The 16,785-nt window shown below is 34.0% G+C and overlaps 1 protein-coding gene across 1 annotated transcript; it reads left to right on the top strand.

Moving 5' to 3' along the window:
- Positions 1-10,268: 10,268 nt before the first annotated feature.
- Positions 10,269-16,228, top strand: LOC124846284 (protein INVOLVED IN DE NOVO 2-like). Its single transcript, XM_047323509.2, has 7 exons — positions 10,269-10,383; positions 10,894-11,831; positions 12,040-12,221; positions 13,065-13,154; positions 13,249-13,539; positions 14,064-14,273; positions 15,805-16,228. Exons 2-7 carry the CDS (start codon positions 10,907-10,909, stop codon positions 16,033-16,035), a joined length of 1,929 nt encoding a protein of 642 aa, XP_047179465.1. The 5' UTR covers positions 10,269-10,383; positions 10,894-10,906; the 3' UTR covers positions 16,036-16,228.
- The last annotated feature ends 557 nt before the right edge of the window (positions 16,229-16,785 follow it).

Consider the following 16,785-nt stretch of genomic DNA (forward strand, 5'->3'; position numbering starts at 1 on the left):
TGTATGTTTGTAGGACAGGGTAGGCTGAATTAGACGCTATACTCTTGCTGCTTTCAGCCACTCATGTATGCTGCTGTGGCTAAAATGCTGGTTTATACTATTTTATTCTGTGAATGATGTGAACGTAAACCGGTTTATGGTTTTTGGCTTAAATCTGTTGCAGCATAGCCTTAAATCTGTGGTGGTAATTAACTAGTCCTATGTGCTTAAAGTTTGATACGCTTTTGGTCTCGTATGTTTAAGTAATTGAACTTGAAATGCAATATCATGAGTTGGAACGAACGAACTGAGGGTTTCTAAAAGGTGCAGAGCAGTGGCTTCACGTAGTCTGCGATTAGGAGTAGTTGGATAAGGGAGTTTTGAGTACAACCCTATGGTTGGGGAGTAGTTTTAGAGTGTTAGTGTAGCAGTCTAGTGCTTACAGATTTTTCACCTGGTGTTAGGAGTCTGGAATGCACTGGTTTGATATAGCTCTAGAGTGCAGTGTGGTCCAGTCGATCCAGGATTTTTGAGTGTGAGAGTCAAGTGTATTTGCTTTGTGAATGAGCCGTGACTGAGTGGAGAGTGTCATGGTAGGATTAGGTAAGAATGTCAGGGGGTTTCTGCAGTCTTTAAAACTGTCATAGTTCACAGTTTGGCAGTTCCATGAAGTAAGCTATTAGGCCTGCATACGCAGAAATGGAGTCTGTCTAGGTTAACTTTAAGGAGGCATAATGTAGTGAGAATTTCAAGGGTTGTCTCTATAGCGTTTATTGCATAGTTTAAATTCCAAAAGTAGCCAAGATTGGTTCAGCAAGTTTGCACTTCGAAGGTAGTTTTTGCAGTTTGGAAACTGTCCTGTTTAGCAAAAGGGATGGTCCAACGTGGTAGTGCATCAGAGGTGTTTTTTGCTATGTTGAATTTTGTCCAGGTTAGTGGTACAAATTTCTGATATGGGAAGTTTGTTTTGGGCTAGCCCACAACTTTGAATTTTCCAAAATAACACCAAACTGGTTCTGTGAGGTAAGTTCTTTAGATAGGTATTGTAGTGAGGAATCTATCCAAATATTATGGGAGATGGCCTGTCTTAAAAACATACAACGAAATGTTTAAAGAGAGGACAACAATAAACAGGTGGAGTGAATTGATTTTTTTAATAAAAATCGTTTAAATAAAATGATAATTGTTTGATCCTATAAATCGCATTTGCTCTGATAATATTTTTCTGAGAATGTTAAACGATATACTCAGATACATGAAAAAGAAAATCAAATGATATGTTCATTTTCTTTGGTAAATATAAAAAATTATTTTTCGCTCTGATACTTCTTCGCTATAATAAAATTCAAGCTCTAATACAATTTGTTTTATATTTACACTTTACACTTTGATATAATTCTTACATATAAACGCTTTGAATATAATAAAAAGGAAAATTTCTATTCTTGAAGAATTCATATTTGTTCTTATACTTTTTACAAAACATATTTATACTTTACAAAACATATTTATACTCTGATACAAATGTTTTGAAAATCTTTTCAAGACTATTTGTTTAGTATGTGTATTTGTTAAACATCAAAAAGAAAAAAAAAATTGTTAAGATAAAATCCTTTAGCGAATAGATTGTCTAAGAAACTCAGGTTTCGAAATTTAATAAAAAACATTAAAAGAAATATTGTTGTGTATGAAAATTTGTTTTAAAGAAATATCGCCTAAGAAAAAAATATCTTGTAACATCTGAACAATGTTCTCTAGGCTAAATTGTCTAATGAACTAAAAGTCATAAACAACATTTAAAAGAAAGCATCTCTCATTGAAATCATCTAATAGACTATATAAGTAATAATCTAGTGTTTTATGAACAAGACAGTCTATCTTTTGTATAACATCATACAAGCTCCGCTTTTCTTAAGGCTATAATAAAACAATGATCTCTACAAAGAAGACTAAAGTTTGACTTCCTACCTGAAGTCACCTGCTCTCTTAGAGTCAACTTCTCAATCTAACAGTCATCTTTCAAGAGAAACTATATATAGACAAAAGTTTGAAGAGAAGAAGAGAAAAATGATAACACAAGAAGGAAAATATAAGAAAAATATAATAATGAACTCAAGCTTACTATGCTCATATATCGTCTAAAGTTAAATATCTTTTGAGAGAAAAATTTTAGCAACTCACAAAACTCCTTGTATGTCATATATCCTCTCTTTGAGAGTTATCATCTGTATCGTTGCTCATAACACTTTCTATGTTATAAATTCTGAAGAGAATTAAAAAAACACTTGTCTAGTCATGTTGACTAGGGTTTATACCATAAGTGGTTAGAATACTTGAGACCAGAAGTGGTTAAAATACTTGTAAACTAAGAGTGGTTAAACTCGAATTAGTTATAAAGATTAGTATTTTTTTGAACTATTCGGTTATAAGCAAACTCCACACAAGGAAGATGTTCATCCAAAAAGTCTTTTTATTTCCTTTACGTATTACCCTCAATAAATTAGATAGAGATTTGTTGACTAGCTTAGTTTGCCATCAGTTTGAGGGTGACATGTGGTAGAGAACAAGATTTTAGTTCCTAGTTTTTTCCATAAAATTTTCCAAAAATGGTTAAGGAACTTAACATTTCGGCCAAACACTATAGTTTTGAGTAAACTATGCAATCTAACTATTTCTTTAAAGAAGAGTATTGCAATATAGTTAGCACAATCCAAAGATAGAATCATAACCCCTTTGAGTCCTTGGTAATCCTAAGAAAAAATCCATGCTTATGTCCTTCCAAGGGGTATTAGCTATAGGAATAGGTGTATAGAGTCCACGAGGCATTATTTTAAATTTGGCTTGTATACAAGCTATGCATCTAGAACAATGTTTCTAAACATCTACTCTTATGTGAGACCAATAAAATTTGTTTTTCAAAAGGGTAAGAGTTTTATCTGTTACTAATGAGGAGCATTGGTAAATTTGAAGATAAATGATTTTGATGATGCTGCAAGAAGATAGACTTGAAAAAGCTGTTAAAATTGTTTCAAAAACACTTTGTTGAATATAAATGTATTAGGAAAGTCTTTGAATACGTAATACTTAGAAAGTCTCGTATCTTTAGTTAAGTTACGCATTTAATCGATTATGTGAAGCTATAATCAATTATCATGAGCACTCTTGAAAAAGCATTTCGCTCTGGAATAATCGATTATTCCTTCCAATAATCGATTATCAACTGGTCCTGATGAGAACTCTCAAGTCTCTAGAATAATCGATTGTTCCTCAGGATAATCGATTACCACTTTTTGAAAAACCCTGTAACGGACTTAAATAATCGATTATCACTAACAATAATCGATTATCAATGGCAGTTGTAATCTGTCTTTTCAAACTCAGACCGGTTGCCTATATATAGTTGTTCCAAAACCCATAGAGGGTTAACTCTAAGCTTTTTGAGAATACAGTTTGTCTGAGGAAGTTCCAAAAAGCTAGTTCAAGTGTTTTGTCTGGTCTCGTAAATAGGAGAAGCTCGCGCTTTATGGGTCAAAGGTCGGAGCGGTTCTCTTCGAGTTGGTAAGGCTGTCATCTTCCGGTTTGTTTGTCGAAGGAAGATTTTATTTGCACTGTTCCGGTTCGTTGGTCGAAGGAAAGTGTAGATTCCTACTTCTGGTTCGTTGGTCGAAGGAAGCACCCTTCCGGTTCATTCGTCGAAGGAAGGTTTTATCATTCTATTCTTTCACTCCATTGTAATCTGTGAAACTGATTTTTAGTGAAAATGTTAATCAATTTTTATAGTGATTAACAACTGAACGTAGAATCTTTTGATTCGAACTGGGATTAAAATTCTGTGTTGAATTTTTCTACTCCCTACACTCTTTACATTTTGCGCATATCAACTGTTCGATAAATTTTCTCTAAGAAAATTAATTTTCTAAAACGGACCATCTTAATACGAGTTTGACCGAACACGCTTTCCGCTATCCATATTTCATTCCACTGCGCGACTCTATAACGATACCGATTGTTCCGACATTATCAACTCCATGATGGCCCATGAGACCTTTTCCATGACTCTCTTTTATAAGAAGCGTCCTAATGGATCCTTGAGGAAAACAAAGTTTTCCTTTATTAAAAAGGTATCCCTCAAAAAGATATATGTTAAGACAAAATCGTTTATGCGCCTAAATGCTCTCATATTTTGAAGTTTAACCAAATAATGTGACACCCGGGCACGGAGACGAGGGCGGGGAGTGACGCCGGTGCAAGAAGCATGGTGCAGGGGGCACAGACAAGGAGCGGCTCCTGGCAGCTTCGTGTGGAAGGGGTACATGGACGAATCGGACATACACCGGAATGAGAGGGATCTGGAGACTGTGTAGGTATGGGACTATACAGTTGAAGGATAGCTTAAAGGAATTGATTTGACTACTCATATTACCAAAATGCATTTGCTTTTCGGTAGCCTGACTCATAAGAACTCCATGGTTAAGCGTGCTTGGCCTGGAGCAATTCTGGGATGGGTGACCTTCCGAGAAGTTTTCCCGGAAAGTGTGCGAGTGAGGACAAAGCACACTGGAAAGCCTGGTGGTGATCTGTGGGGCAGTCGACGGTCCCTGTGAGTTGCCGGGACGTTACAGATGGTATCAGAGCCTAGCCTCTCCCAGTACGGTGTGGTTCGAGGACGAACCAGAGCGGAAGCTGGTGGGCATGTGACACCCGGGCACGGAGACGAGGGCGGGGAGTGACGCCGGTGCAAGAAGCATGGTGCAGGGGGCACAGACAAGGAGCGGCTCCTGGCAGCTTCGTGTGGAAGGGGTACATGGACGAATCGGACATACACCGGAATGAGAGGGATCTGGAGACTGTGTAGGTATGGGACTATACAGTTGAAGGATAGCTTAAAGGAATTGATTTGACTACTCATATTACAAAAATGCATTTGCTTTTCGGTAGCCTGACTCATAAGAACTCCATGGTTAAGCATGCTTGGCCTGGAGCAATTCTGGGATGGGTGACCTTCCGGGAAGTTTTCCCGGAAAGTGTGCGAGTGAGGACAAAGCACACTGGAAAGCCTGGTGGTGATCTGTGGGGGCAGTCGACGGTCCCTGTGAGTTGCCGGGACGTTACAAATAACATTAAAATGTGATAATAATTTGAAAACAACATAGGATGAATATACAAGACTTAGAACTTGAATCCCCAACAAAGAAGACCTACACAAGACTTAAAACCTGAATCCCCAACATAGAAGACCTACAAAAGACTTAGAATCTGAATTCCAACATAGAAACCTACACAAGACTTAAAACCTGAATCCCCAACATAGAAAACCTTAGGAAAACACTTAGGTTCTTAGGAAATAGAAAAACATCTAGGTCACAAACACCCAAACGCTATGCTAAATGGTTGTTATGCCTAAAGCGTCTAAAAGAGTTAAAGTTAAATGTTTAAAGCTTACTATACCCAAAGGGTCTCCATTTTAGCTCTCGAAAACAAAACAATGTCAGGACGATGTCTTCGACAAAACACACTAAAGATAAAATACAAAAGAAAACATAAACAAGCTAAATGATATTTTTCTAAAGAAGAGACAAAGATCAAAAGAAGCGTTTACTTGCCTAAAGGATACCATGAGCTAAAACAATATGTCGTCCAAACATGAAGTCTTACTCAATGCTTTGTATCTTTAAAAGAAATCTTAACGATAGAAAATCAAAAAGTACTTTGTTGTTTTGAGTAAGCATTAAATGAAATTAAATGCTCAACGTTCAAAAACAACAAAAGTAATAAGAAAAGATCTATCTGTTGCATGCACAATTTACTCTACTCTTTGCAGATAAGTTATTTTACACGCATCCATAAAGCTTCAAATCAAATATCAGAAGTGAATCTTAGAGACAAAAGAGATATTCACAGAATTTTCTTCACTTGAAGTTGTGCATAAAAGGACGTACTACCTACTTCAAGCAAAGTACTAAAAAAACATGTTTACTCTGACAAGATGACTTATCCAACGACTGTTGTACACGAAGAAAGAGAAAGCACAAGAATCAAGGTGAACACTTAGTTTAACAAACATTTACTCAAGGAGCCTTTAAATAGAAGAGCTTTCGAAAGAGAAATCAATAGGATAGTTAAGAGAATAGAAAAAGAAAAGCTTACAACGAAGTATCTATCAAGAGAAGCGTTCAGAAGAGAAGAAAAGAAAGAGCTCAAGAAAAATATCATATCTGAGGAGAGAGAGAAAGGAATATTGTTATCTCAAGAAAAGAAAGAGCTCAAGAAAAAATTTATCTCAAGCTTCATTGTTATATTGCTTATTGATTGTATGAGAGAGAGAGAAAGAAAGGAAAGAGAGAAACACCTACGAGTGTTTAGACTGCTTTGTAATGTATTCATATCCTCTCTACGAAAGTAATAGTCTGAACGACTTGTAAGCAATCATTGATTGCGGTTTTGGAAAGAATTAAAACACTTGCAAATGAACTCATTTTGAGTTGAGAAAATCTAGTCGCGATAGTCTAGTACTAAGAGTGGTGAGAATAAGCAAGGAAAATCTAGGCACGATAGTCTAGTACCAGGAGTAGTGCGAATAGTCAAAGGAAATCTAGGTGTGATAGTCTAGTACTAGGAGTGGTGTGAATACTCAGACCAGGAGTGGTGAGAATACTCACTTGTAATCTTGTGAAGATTATAGTGGAACCCTCTACGGAGGAGACTAAAAGTAGCTCATTGGAGTGAACCAATATAAAAATAACTATGCATTTATCTCTTCTCTTACCTAAATGTTTCTCTTATAAAAACCCGCAGCTGTGTTTTTGTATTTAAATAGAAGAACTCTCCAAGCTAAACGATTACTCTTTAACTAAGGAAGTTCTTACAAAACTCTGTAGTGTGCATTCTGAATAGCACGTCAAAAGCAACTATCGTTTACAACTTTATTAGGTCGAGCATTTCATAAGATATATTCAGAGTTTGACTACGTGTTATATCAGAAGGGTTGCAAAAATAGTTTTTCATTAACATTATTCAACTCCCCTTCTAATATTTTTCAGGTACTTCAATAGAATCCATCAAAAAGCCTTTTAAGACATGATACTATGTGGATGCAAATGTTTCATAATATGCTCATACAATTTCTTTGTGGTCTCTTTTAGCCACCTTCCTTTAGAGTTGGTCTAACCTCTCTAAGAGTACCATCAAACACCACCCCATCACCATCTAAACACTAAGGTCATGAGCCATCTTGCTACATAAAACGAGAGAAACAAAAAATGTCTACTAGAGACCAAGAATGGAAGGAGATGCTGGAAAGAAAAAATAAATAAAGAAGCTATAGGATAAATCAGATTTTGATATATGATACTTAAAAAAAAATGTGTCCATCTAATGAAAGGGTATTTGACTCTTTCTATAAACAAAATAGAAAATTAATTGAGTGAAAAAAAAATAAAGAAAAAAAAATCAAAACAAATAAAAAATCTAAAATAATAATCAAATTACTAAGTTAATAATTTTAGCAATAAATTATATACAATAATAATGTAATTTTTATTCCAAGACCTTGAATGTAGTTTCTACCTTCTTCGTGCAATGGTGTAAATTGACATTACAAGTGAGATTGAGGTGCCTTATAATTTTTAAGAAACTAACAATATTTATATAACATGATGAATTCACTAACGTGAAAATAAGCTTCATAATTTCATATTAATAAAATAAGTTCACATTTCTATGTACTTATATAAATTTAAACCATTGACCTAATCATATTATTCAAAATTATAAACGGTATTTTCTTTTATAAAAAAGAATTACATATTTTAAAATTTAAAATGGGAAGCTAAAGAGGAAATGAATAGATAACAGAACGAACGATTGAGGCTTGAACAACACATAACTGATATAAATAAGGAATATGTTTAATCATTTCGAACGTCCCTATTTCTGCTGAATCGTATCAAATAGGTTCTCATATTTTTTTAATCTCAATTAGGTATCTGTTTCTATAAAATTGAGTCAATTGGAATCTTGCCATAAATTTCAATGGACAACGTTAAAATTACCGAGTCGTGGCATGCTGACCAAGCAAATTTTAATGATGTGGCACACTAAGATTGCATTAGGTGGAATTTAATTATGCATTAGGTGAAATTTAAAGCATTGTCTTCTTTCTTGGGTGTCCTCTTCCTGTTAGGGTTTTCGAAGTTGTAGTGATTTCACGGATATCACATTCACAAGTATTTTATCTTTTATGTGTTTCTCTTAGCCATCAAATACCGTAGAGATTGAGATTAGTCAATCAGCCACCACAATCAGTGCCTCAGTTCCGTTCATCCAATACTATTTTTGAAAGCAGTAAGCAAAAATGGCCTAAATGTTTAAACTTTTAAATTAAAACAACTTAAGGGGTTTATACATTCCAGAATCTTCAAATCTTAAACAATAAATCATCATTGTTGGGTAATCCGGTTACCTTGGAAAGTCCATCCCAAAGAACTGAGAAGCTCAACCAGATAGAGAAAACTAGAATTACAATACCCCCAAGCTAAAAAGATTACACCTTTCAAGATCAACGATAATTTATCCTAGATTCCAAAGCAAATACTTGAAAAGGGCAAGGAAATTGCGCATGCCTTTGATCACCATCTCCTCAATAAAAACGCCTTTGGAGGCCAAGAAGTGGAATTTCGGGACAAGCGTTCGGGTGGGGTCATGATTCTAAATTCTCTACTAAAAGGAAACTAACAGAGCCTATATTCTCTGTTTCTCATTCTAAAACGAGGAGGCTGCGATTCGAGATTCGCCTCCGCTAGGGTTCTGTAGTTCATCGCTGAATTCGGCGGCACCGAAGAATGATCCGACGCTGGTCGAGGCCGTGCTGGTGAGCTTGATTGTGATTTTGACACCAAAGCAGAATAAACTGAAGCTAGTGAGTCTCAGTGCGATGAGGGTGTTGTCGAGGCTGTTAGCGGAGGCGGAGCTGGGAGCAACGATAGTGGAGAATGTGTTGAAGTTGGTGGAAGCGGTGTCTTCGACGAGGGAGGTGTAGAAGGAGATATGCGAGGACGCGACATGTGTGACGGCGGTGCTGAGGAAGGTTATGAAGGTGTGTGGCGACGAAGCATGCTGTTAGAATAAATTAGGTTTAATTATGTTTTGAAGGTATAATTATTTAAAACTTGAAATAAAATAAATTCAACCTAAGGCGACCACGTGTCACGTTATTAAAATTTGCTTGGTCAGCATGCCACGACTCAATATATTTAATGTCGTCCACTGAAATTAACGGTAAAATTCCAATTGACTCAATTTTACAGAAACAGGAACCTAATTGAGATAAAAAAAATGAGAATCTATTTAAGACGATTCTATATAAATAGGAACATCCGAAATGATTAAACCTAAGGAATAATAATGTATTAACTAAAAATATAAGATAAAAATAATATATCTAACCTAATTAAATTTTTGAACTTGTTAAAAGAAACCAATAAAGCTTAATGTAGTTGGAGCTTTTTGCTATATAGAACGAAATAAACAAAAAATGTCAGCTAGAGATTAGGAGTGGAAGGAGATGTATATTGGATTTAATTTATTTTCTATTCATATTTATGTATTTATGTTCATATATTTATTTTCCGTGTTTATATTATTTTAAACAGCTATATATATCAATTGTACTATCTCTTTATAATGGAATAATATACACAATTTTCATTCTTTCTTTACTCATGACAATGTAGGAAGAAAAAAAAGAAATAAAGAAGTTATAGGATAAATAAGATTTTAACATGTAATACTTAAAAGAAAAATGTGTCAAATTTAATGAAAGAGTAATTGACTTTTTCATAAAAATAGAAACGTGAAAAATAAAAAATAAAAAAAATCTAAAATCTAAAATCTAAAATAACAATCAAATTACTAATTAATTTAATAATTTTAGCAATAAATTATATACAATAATAATGTAATTTTTATTCCAAGAATTTAAATATAGTTTCTACTTTCTTTGAGCAATGGTGTAAATTGACATTACAAGTGAGGTGCCTTATAATATTTAAGAAACTAACACAATATATTAATATAACATAACATGATGAATTCACCCGTGAAAATAAGCTTCAGAATTTCAGATTAATAAAATAAATTCACATTTCTAATGTATTTATATAAATTTAAATTACTGACCTAAACATATTATTCAAATTATAAACGGCATTTTCTTTTATAAAAAACAATTACAATTTATAAAATTTAAAATGAGAAACTAAAGAGAAAATGAAAAGACAGCAGAACGGACGGTTGAGGCTTGAGCAGCACGTAACTGGTATAAATACCCCAAATCGCCTTTTAGTCTTACCATTTCCCATTCGTCACCTCTTACTTCCAAGGAGCTTCCCATTTTTCATATCACTGGTTAGTTTTTTCTACCTGCATTTTCATCCAATTGTTTTTTCTATACTTGGTTTCATCTCAAGCATTTCCTCTTCACTGTATTTTGTATCAACTTGGATGCATATTTGGACTTTCTGTAATCTATATTTCAATATTTCGATGCTGCTCAGTATGAATATTCCTCCTTTTTTTTTAGTGTGGCAAAGTTATTACAGCTTGTTAATCTTAGTGGTTTGGTTTGCTATATACTTTTTGCATCTATTTTTTTTTCTTCTATTATTTTTTTACTACATAGCTTTCCGTTGCTGCGTTTGTGTTTGTTCAGATTTATCACTTATACTGTGTTAAGTTTTCAGTTTCATATTTTAAGGAACCTTCTAATATCTTATTTGTCAAGGATTTGATTACATGAACTATGATGTATTGTGATAAAAGTTCTGTTAGAGTTTAGTACTTGTCCGAGGATCTGAATGTGGTATTTAATAATCTCTGCGAAGCTAGGGAACGGCATTCACTGAATTTGTTTTTCAGGTGAGGAACGGTAATGTCTCACAGCAGTTCTGATGATGAGGATACTGATATTAGTGAATCTGAAATTAGTGAGTATGAAGATAAGAAGTACGAAGAACTGAGAAATGGAGTACAGAATGTGAAAACCTCGAATGAGAATGGGACTTTCATTTGCCCGTACTGCCCTAGAAAGAGGAAACAGGATTATTTGTACAAGGAGCTCCTTCAACATGCTTCTGGAGTGGGTCAGAGCAGTTCAAAGAAGAGAAAAGCAAGAGACAAGGCTAATCATTTGGCTTTAGTGAAGTATTTGGAAAAGGATCTCATGGATGTAGATGTTCCGGCAAAAGATTCAAAACCGACAGATGAAAGTGATCCTTCTGTTAATTCTCATGAGCAATTTGTGTGGCCTTGGATTGGAATTGTAGTTAATATTCCAACTAGGCGGACAGTAGATGGACGATGTTTTGGGGAAAGTGGTTCCAGGTTGAGGGACGAGTACAGAAGCAGGGGTTTCAATCCCGTACGAGTCAATGGTCTATGGAATCACCGGGGTCACTCGGGAACTGCCCTTGTGGAATTTAGTAAAGACTGGCAAGGCTTACAAAATGCGTTGGAATTTGAAAGGGCATATGAATTAGATCATCATGGCAAAAAGGATTGGTTTGCTAATTCTGAGCAGAAGTCTGGCCTTTATGGATGGGTTGCTCGAGCAGATGACTACAAAATGAACAACATCTATGGAGAACATCTGCAAACGATGGGTGATGTCCAAACCATATCTGAGATTATAGAAGAAGAAGCTCGAAGGCAGGATAAACTTGTCTCTAATTTGACTAATATTATTGAGGTCAAGAACCAGCACTTAAAAGAGATCGAAATGAGATGCCATGAGACGACACACAAAATGGACTTAGTGATGATGGAAAAAGATAAACTCGTTGAAGCTTATAATGCTGGTATATGTTTTTATTGAGCCTTAGGACCTAATACACATATACTACTTGAACCATTGTAGTGGTTGGCGCCATAATATTTACCATTGCTACGTTAGTTGCTTACATTATTGTGCTGGAATATTTTATATTTTAGCAATTGATTATTATTTTAAAATGCTGTTGATCTGTGGTGACAACACTGTTTTATGCTATGATTCCATGTTTTAAGCGACAAAAAAAATTCAGTCAACTGCAATGGATATGCTCAAAAAGATTTCAATTGATCATGAAAAGCTCAAATTGGAACTGGAATCTCAGAAAAATGAGCTTGAGCTGCGGAAAATCGAATTAGAAAACCGTGAGGCACATAATGAAAGTGAAAGAAATAGGCTGGAACAAGAAATCAGGGAGGTATAGTTTTTTTTCTTATTTTGCTACATCTCTTGCTATATTATACTATGATTGAAATTCATGTGAAATTAAGATTGAAGAAATAATATTTTTGTTTTTGGTAGATTGATTTTTCTGGTTGATGTTTAGATTTTTCAGAGCTTTCAAGGAAGGACTTAGTTACCATGGTCAATCATTTTGCCGATTTTACTTATTGGGTTTATTGATTGAAAATTGATAGGTTGGAAAATTGTTTTCAAATGAATTTGTGGATAAATTCTGACAACTGGGAACATAATGAAACTGTTTTCTATATGTGAGTCATGCTGATGAAGGCCCTGAATCCAAAACATGTTAATGTCTGGATTACTGGTGTGTTTAATTTTAAATTATACTGTTTAATGATTCAATCCTTGATGGCAGTTCGTAATTTGTGTCTTTGTGTGTCCGTTCCGTAATTTTTGATAGGATATGATCGTGTGCCTTCTTAAGTCACAAACACATGACATGACACTGTAGATTGAATGACCCTGATATCTAGCAGTAATTGCGGAGTATTTGTAATAACTAAAATTATGAGATCCATTCAGTGGTCATGCGCCAAAGGCCATGGATTATTGAGATGATATTTAAGGAAGCGAGAGAGGATAAGAGTAATCAATCTAGAGTTGTATGCCATAGATATTCATGGAATGGGTTTTCTGTTTTTCCATTAATTTGTTTCGTCAAGGACTGTGTAAATAATTTTTTTTTTTACATAACCTGTGTTTTTTCTGTGCTTTTGAAATCATCTAAAATAATATTGAACTTAAGAAGCTTGTGGAAGACTTTGTTTAACAATACCGGCTTTTATTGGATTTGCAGAATGCCATGAAAAATACCTCTCTTCATATGGCTACACTGGAGCACAAAAAAGCTGATGAAAATGTTATGAAATTGGCAGAAGATCAGAGGGTGTGTTAACTATTAGCTTTGTTAATAACCTAACATATTTGTGTGTCAGCACCATGGGATAGTATTGATGCTATTTAAATACCTATTTATTCAGAGACAAAAAGAACAGCTCCATGCTAAAATCCTTCACCTTCAAAAGCAACTTGATATGAAACAAGAACTGGAGTTGGAGATTCAGCGATTAAAGGGCTCATTAAATGTGTTGAAGTACATGGAAAATGATGATGATGGTGCAGACGTACTGAAGAAGGTAGATTCTTTACAAAAGGATTTAAGAGACAAGGAAGAGTCACTTGAAGATTTAGGTGAGTTGAACCAAACACTAATTACTAAAGAGCGTCTGAGTAATGATGAGCTGCAGGAAGCCCGACAAGCACTGATTAATGTAAGTATGTTTTTTCAAATATATCTTTCTACTGATTCTTCAGACAAATTTGATATAGCATCTCAATGTGGTCCATTCCAGTACCATTTTTAGTTCAGTTGGCTTAGGGCTGGGGGAGTTTTTATTAGTGAATTACTTGTCTGTCTAAGGTGTCCTATGAATTGAAATACATGTTTTCTTATACACTCTAAATTTACATTTTTGTAGAGCATTCCACTTTTTCTATCTGGTTAACCATGGTGTTAACATTTATGGTTCATAGCAAGGTAGCTAAGTGACTTGAGTAAAATTAAAATCTTATCATTTTATTTCATCAAATACACTCATAATACTTGAATGCTTTTCCCATTCATTACTTCATCTAATTATGCAGACGAAACTTAACTGCCATTGTGTGGATATTCTCTGCTTATATGTTTCATTACTTTTATCGTGGGTGTTTTTTTTTTTAAAAATTTTCAATTCTTGAGCTTTCTTGGTATTGCTTCTCAAGATTTAATAACAATCTATTCTCTCGCTGGCAGGGTGTTAAGAAACTATCATCTCTAGGAAACATCCGTTTGAAGAGAATGGGAGAACTTGACACTAGACCATTCTTTGAAGCAATTAAGAAAAGACATAAGCAGAAGGAAGTTGAAGATAGAGTTTTAGAAATGTGCTCATTGTGGGAAGAGCATCTAACGAACCCAGATTGGCATCCATTCAAAGTTATTATGGCTGAAGGGAAAGAAAAGGTGACTTTTAAACATATAGATCTCCTGAAATTATCTTTGGAGTCAACGTGCTTCATTGCATGTCACACCTCATCAAACTTGGTTCACTCTGTTATTTATTTACGAGCCTATAAATATTTTGATGGTCTTCATACTCTATATTAGAACTATTTGTCTTCCTGAATCTGTAATTATTTAGCCTATTATTATTAACTTCGGCGTGTGTTTGGAAGTTGGGTTTTAGTGGGGTGGTAATTTTTTTTTATTGATATTCTTTGATTTTGATTATGTTTTTTAAAAAATTAATATACTGGCATAAACTTGATGTCCTAAGTTGGTATCTATTTTTATAATATTACATAACTCTTAATGTAATTATAAAAATTGCTCTCGCCTGGCTTCCCCACTGATATCCAACTTCCAAATACTCCCTTTAGGTCTGATGTTTGATGGAGTGTAAGAAGTTTTGTGCTAACTAGAGGAGACATAGATGGTTTTTTATTAATAGAAGAAAGAATAACCTTAAGAATAGAAGCCAGTTTGTTAATGGTTTAACCTTTTAAACAACCAACCTTTTACGACATTCCACAGTTAGAGCAAAGTCAGGCCTTTATAAAAAGCCTAAAGGTCCATCCTTTATAAAAAAAAAACCAAAGTTAATAGGCTAAACCTGGCTCATTTCCACCCTTTGTATTTTCTCATTGTTAATTTCTAACCATGGAAGGCTAGTACAACTTTGCAAAAAGTTGTGTTACTGCATTATGTTTAAGTTTGAAAACGATGGTGCCTGTAACATGGGAGGTAGTATTTTACTTCTATCCTCTTGATAGATCCTTAATACTAAAGTGCATTTACTAGAAAGGGATGGTTGATAAAGGAGGATACAATGTGAAATAAAGGGAATTTCATGCGGAGAGTTTAGAATATAAGTTTATACCTGTTAGAATAATTACACCTATGTATCATCATTAATCCTAAGTAGGGTGTAGTGTCCTAAATAATTTATTAGCTGTACCTATAGTTATACCTAGTTCTGCACCTAGGTAACATTGGTGCCTATATTTAGGAAAATAAATTTGGGTATGTGATAAGGAGGCCTCGTAGATAATTGATAAAGGCTTTCAACTGAATGTAAAAGAAAGCAGGGCGTCAGCTAGAAGGAAACAATTAGGTTATTGTGAAAGGAGAGAAAAATAACAAAAGATGGATTGATTTCAAGAAGAGGTTGGGGAAGAGTGATGCTGGAAACCATTAGGAGAATTCTGGTATTGCTTATGAATAAGGTCTAGGGGAAAATATGAGAAGGGAGGAAATATTAGGAAACAGGGTATTACTAGTATTTCCCGATATTGTTAGTATTTCCCTTAATCTCTTAACTTTGAAAGATTTGTACACCTTTAATTTCAATTCTTCTTCTAGGACAATATAATTCTAGTTTAGCAATATACAACAAATTTTAATTCATTTCTAATCTACAATTATAGAAACTTTTTTTCTAATTAATTGGAACACTTACATTTTATAATTTAGATTTATGCATTTTTCATTTCAGGAAGTTATTGATGAAGACGATGAAAAGTTGAAAAAGTTGAAAAAGGAGTGGGGTGAAGGGCCATATAAAGCAGTGGTACAAGCCTTGTTAGAGATAAATGAATATAATCCTAGTGGACGATACGTAACCACGATAGTATGGAACTATAAAGAGGGAAGGAGAGCAACTTTGAAAGAAGGAGTACAACTTCTCTTGAATCAATGGGAGAAAATGAAAAAGGTTTCCAGATAATTAGGTTATTGCATGTGTTTTCAATTATGAGTTTAGCTAAATATTAGAAAGAAAAATGTCTTACATATCCTATTGTTATATGCTGCTTAGTTACTTAGCTAAATATCATCCATAACACCTTTGTACTTCACTTCTATTTTACTATGTTTTCGAGTTATTGGCAGTCATTATGGTATGAAATATGTTTTGTTCATCACGGTATACATCAAAGCCGACTGTATATAAAAATTTGTCACTGTTATTGTTTAAACATGAATAAATCAATCACCCTGGTAAACTGGTTTTAATTAATTAACCTAAAAGTTATGAAAATAATATATTGGCATGAGAGATTTTTAGATACCAATTCTTTTTTAAGCATGTACTTTTAAATTATTTTTGAATTTTGGCCATTATTTTTTAATTTGCTTCTATACATAATTAAATTTGTCTTCAGGAAAACATTATTAAAGATGTAAATTTATTCTCTCTTTGTATCTATATGTTTGCCTTTTAAATTGGATATCTGATAAATTAAATATTTTGGTGTAAGTTTATATATTTTAAGTTTCTTTTATTGTTTACTTAAGTTGAAGTAAGTGTTATACATCTGAAGTGTTACGAAGATATATGTGTTAAGTCTTTCGTTATTTTTCATGGATAGTATTTTAGGATATTATTTTATAAAAAAACAATTTAAAAATATGTCAGAGTCAATTAATAATAGGGACAAAATATAATAAACATTTGATGCAAACGCACTTTGTCTCA

This window comes from Vigna umbellata, chromosome 1 (genome assembly GCF_029865625.1).
Source record: "Vigna umbellata cultivar VRB3 chromosome 1, Vumbellata_1.0, whole genome shotgun sequence".
Classification (NCBI taxonomy): Eukaryota; Viridiplantae; Streptophyta; class Magnoliopsida; order Fabales; family Fabaceae; genus Vigna; species Vigna umbellata.